General features: G+C 36.6%; 1 protein-coding gene across 2 annotated transcripts in view; it reads right to left on the bottom strand.

The window, feature by feature from the left end:
• Nucleotides 1–695: 695 nt before the first annotated feature.
• LOC121812652 (Fc receptor-like protein 5) overlaps nucleotides 696–4,771 on the bottom strand; it is a 32,157-nt gene continuing 28,081 nt past the window's right edge. The window contains exons 1-5 of one of the 2 annotated variants that reach the window (XM_042215424.1): nucleotides 2,843–2,879; nucleotides 2,558–2,617; nucleotides 1,914–2,180; nucleotides 1,421–1,666; nucleotides 696–1,146 (exon numbers count right to left, since the gene is read on the bottom strand). In XM_042215424.1, the coding sequence (XP_042071358.1) occupies nucleotides 992–1,146; nucleotides 1,421–1,666; nucleotides 1,914–2,180; nucleotides 2,558–2,617; nucleotides 2,843–2,873 (759 nt within the window). In that variant the 5' untranslated portion in view covers nucleotides 2,874–2,879 and the 3' untranslated portion in view covers nucleotides 696–991. Of the gene's footprint in view, nucleotides 1,147–1,420; nucleotides 1,667–1,913; nucleotides 2,181–2,557; nucleotides 2,618–2,842; nucleotides 2,880–4,771 lie in introns of those variants that run through there. The other variant, XM_042215425.1, reaches the window with a different exon arrangement.

Here is a 4,771-nt window from a genome sequence, read left to right as displayed (position 1 = left end):
AAAAATAAAGCTTGCTACTTGGCCACGCGGATTTCACCTATCGCGGGTTATTTTTAAAACTCCCGCGATAAATGAGGGACCACTGTAATGTGGTTCTGTTGGCTTCATCATGTGGTCGTCTCCAGTTTGTGCTGGAGTAGTTAGCAGCCAAGTGTGAAGCAGCGGGAATTATAATCAGACATCCAATGAGTTTAAGTATTTTTGGTTCATGAGTGAGGGAAGAGGAGAGCGGGAGATTGGTAGACTGAGACAAATTGGTGCTGTGACTGCAGCTTTGTAGTGAAAAGAGAGCTGACCAATTTCCAACAAAAACTATGTCGATGAAACCTTTTGCACCCAAATGTCAGAGGAAGATGCTGACCATTGCACAAAAATTTGGACTTCTGGAAAGACCAAAGGAAGGTCAAAGCCACAGTATTTTTCGGACCAGAAGGCACACCGAATTATAAGGTGCATTAAACGAAACAAAACAGTCAGATAAGTAAAACTGTACTCAACTCATTCTTCTTGCTTCCTCTACTTCTGTACCATTGATTCATTGATGTTGAATTCTCTGGCAGCTGCTCTATTCCCATGTTCTGGACCTGAAAACAGGGTTTGATCTTTGGTTTCATTCTATAATACTGGACTTATTTTTCTACAAAGTTTTGAACTTTGAGAGTGTTTAAACAAGAGGGAAAAGTGTGAAAATGTTCATGCCTTTGTAAGAAAAGTGTACAGCCTTACAACATCTATAATAATTGTAAAAAGTTGAATTGCATATGTTGTGTGTGGAGACAATGAAAAACGTGTTAAATCATTGTTGTTGGTTGGTTATGAACATTGAAAAATATGAGGTAGATATCAATAAAGTTTTCCCTAAAGTAACTAATTAAGCAGTAAAACAGAAATTTTGTCAAAAAAAGTTAGTTGTGGATGTACTAGCGCTGTGTCAAGGTTATTAACGATGGATGTCTGTTATAACTGAACAGTTAATATGTAAATGTAAAATTTATAAAACTTTATTTTTCTGTTTGAGTACCTCTAATGACAGTTTATGTTTCCAATATCGTAGCAGTCCCACCGACAGAAGACAAGTCACCAACAAACACATGAGACCAAGGGAGCGCAGCACAATAAGTCCGGTGGGTTTAGAAAGTCCGTGTCCTTGAAATGAAATGTGATTCTTATTCACCAGTTCAATCAAATATATTTTCATTTACAATATTCTAAATGTTACGTAAACCACATTAACAATTAAAACCAGCTAGGAAAAAACAACAGTCAATATCACATTAAAAAAAATATGTTTTTCTTTACAAAATCTGACTTTAGAAAGCCTTGAGTCTCAAAATGCTACAGTTGTAGGTATTATCAGGTGTCTGATAATTAGTTTCGGCTAAAACAAAATTAAAACAAAAGTATCACAGGTATAGCGCACCTTTGATGTTAAGCCAGCTTTGTGGTGAGTCTCCAGTATCGACAATACTACATTTGTAGAGTCCTCCATCAGATTTGGATACAGTCGGAATCATTATGTTTCCTGATGAGCTGCTCCCAATAGAGATGCTATTTTTATAGAATTTTGCAGTGTAGTTGGAGGTTGAATCCTTTTTTCTACAATGCAAGGCCATATTTTCTCCCTCGATCACAGGATAGACAGGACTTTCCAGAATTACATGACTCTCTAAATTTAAATGGCAGAAGATACGACAGTTATTTTGTCTGTAAAAGTGTTTTCTGTTTAAATTATACATATATACATATATATATATATATGTATATATATGTGTGTGTGTGTGTGTGTGTGTGTGTGTGTGTGTGTGTGTTATTTTATTAAGGTTACGATGCATTTTCTGAAGAAAAATTATCGCTTACTGCCAATGAAAACCTAGAATACAAATGGACTAAATATGCTTTTTTTATGTGCATACCAGTTACAGTGATGTTGACAGAGTTGCTTTTTTGTATTTCTCCATGTTCACACCAGTATTCTCCACTGTCTGTTGATGGATATGCATTAATAATATTGCAAGGTCCAGTGGGTGTTTTCCAGAATGAAGCACATCTTCTAACATCTGCTTTTGTCTTTTTCATCACTCTCCATCCAATCAGCCCATTTAGCCCTTCACAGCTGATAGTGATAGGTTCTGTTTGAAAGAACTGCTGTCTGTTCGGAACAACTTTAGGAAAACCTGAATCTGAGACACAAAATCCAATAAAGACAAAATAGTCTTAAACTTAAGGTTATTGCACATGTGCGCCTTCTTATTGTTGTTGTTGTTGTTTTTTTTTACTTTTCAGACAAAGACAAAAGTATACACATTAAGCATGTAAGCTTTCAAATGATAAACATTTATGTATATATATATATATACTGTTATGGTAAATATAGATATGCAACTGTTTCAGAGGTTTATGTAGTATCTCTATTTTTATCTAGAAAATAATAACTTCAGTAATTTACAATAATTTCAGATTGTTAACAGATATATTAAATCTATTACACACACTATTATACAAACATGCAACCACACACCTAAAAATCCACACAAAATCTTTTTTTAAAAAAACTTACAGTATGTTTGAGAATCACTGCATTCGACTACTATAACCAACAGAGTCAGAACATTCCTCACTGAAAAGATTGAGAATGACAGTTTTAATGTTTAACATGTTTTCATTTTTTTTCCATCAGTAGTAATAAGTCCTATGCATTTATTAGTGAGCAGTTACAAATGTGCAAAATGAATACATTGAAATATATGGGTGCATTTTGGATATATTAATTTCCCTTGTGTTCATTTTCTCTGTTGCTGACTCAATATCTTTTTTTTTATAAACAGACAAGGTCAGTACTCACAGAGTCTGATGGCGGGAAATCTGACCTCCATGTTGCCTTGCTGCTGACTGTGTGAGTGTCAGACTGAACTGAAGATATATATTTTTTGTCAGAACTTCCTCTTCCTCTGTTTCTGTGGTGACTGAGGCCCAACAGGGTTCCACTTCAGTCACAAGTGGTAGCGTCTCTCTGCAGCCTACTCATTGTTTGCCTTTTTCACACACACACACACACACACACACACACACACAGCCACACACACACACACACAACACACACACATTATATATCTACTATTAAATATTGATTTCATTTCTTTTTTTGTGGTGCCCAAATTTATGCACCTGCCTGATTTTGTTGAAACAATTATTGGACACTTTCTGTAAATCCAATAAACTTAATTTTACTTCTCAAATATCACTGTGTGTGTGTCTCCTTTATCATATCAAAACTGACATTTTTTATTGTAACAACCAACGATTTATATAGGAAAATCATGATTATTAACAAGGTTGCCCAAACTTTTGCATCCCACTGTATATATATATATATGGTGCATGGAGGCCAAGATAAAGGTAGCATCAGAGCTATTGGAGCTGCAGAAAGTTGCACAAGTAAAGACTCACTTGAAGAGACACACCAGAGAGACAAAGGGCAGGAGAATAAACCAGCTGGTCTCCACAGAACCATCCAAGGTGTACTCTCAGTGGCAGGGTGGCAACATGAGGACAGCATCACCAAGGCTGGAGACAGCCTGGAAGAGCATATGGGAGAAGGATGCAACCCATAACAGCAATGTTCAGTAGCTAGGATGGCTTTTCTATGAAGATGAATAGTAGATGAATACAACACTGAAATCACAGAAAAGTTCAGTGAGTTATTTAGATCCCTGGAATAACATCATAACATTCTTGTGGGAAACCTTAGATTATGGCATTCATGTGACATCTACCAATTATGTGAACATGGCAGACTATGCACAAGGCATTGCCAAAAGGACCACAGCCAACCATGCAAGAGATTTCCCCCATATCACATTGCAAAACTGCTTGATGAAACACAACAAAGCACCGAAGGTGTTCACCCACCCTTCAAGCACTGCAGAAATCCACTGTGGAAAACACTTAATGCACTGAAGCCCCACTGCGTAATGCACAGAACCCAAATGATCCTGATAACTCCTGGTGGCACACACCATAGAAGTCCCCTGTTTAGGCCCCAGTGGGTTTGACCTGATGGACACCCTCTAGAAACATGTTAACTGATGTATCACCTTTGTTTACTTTAACATCCATTAAAGCAGGAAGGTAGGCCAGTTGAGTGAGTATATACCAGTCTTTATTGGGCAACTTGACATTTTGCAACAGTTTCAGTGTAATGCAAATTAAGAGTGTGAGCAGACCTTCCCCATACAATCATTCTCTCACTGCTATTGATTATGTTGCTGCCATTTCATGTGCAATATTTTGGCAGATTTGCAACTTCCATCCCTATCTTCAATGATCATAGCCCTTCCAGCCTTATTTATTATTTATTATATGTACACATGCCCTTGTACACCCACACAATGCTTCCTGTAACTCAAAAACTGTGTATATATAGCGTTCTTATATTGTTCTTCTTTTTTTGTATATTGTTTTCTTTATTTTTGCACCTCTGTGGTGCTATCTAATTTTGCTGTGTAAGCAACTGTTCAATAACAATTCAAAAGTTCAAAGTTCTAATGTAATTATGATAATTCTGATGAATAAGAGTAAATCCTAAGTTTTGCAGATTTGCAGAGTAACTTTACCAACAGCTACATAAGTATGTACAAACTTGCTCAGTCAGACACCCACAGACGGTGGAGTTTTAAGAAGTCTGCAGTTGTTGTGGCATTTTCCTGTTGCACTAAACAAATTGTTCATTCTCCTCATCACCTGCAGCAATGTCAGCAGTAAACACTAGATG

This window comes from Haplochromis burtoni, unplaced genomic scaffold (genome assembly GCF_018398535.1).
Source record: "Haplochromis burtoni strain Fernald_Lab_line unplaced genomic scaffold, NCSU_Asbu1 Contig_717, whole genome shotgun sequence".
Classification (NCBI taxonomy): Eukaryota; Metazoa; Chordata; class Actinopteri; order Cichliformes; family Cichlidae; genus Haplochromis; species Haplochromis burtoni.
The sequence above is the reverse complement of the archived record's forward strand: the minus strand, read 5'-3'. Positions and strand labels throughout refer to the sequence as shown.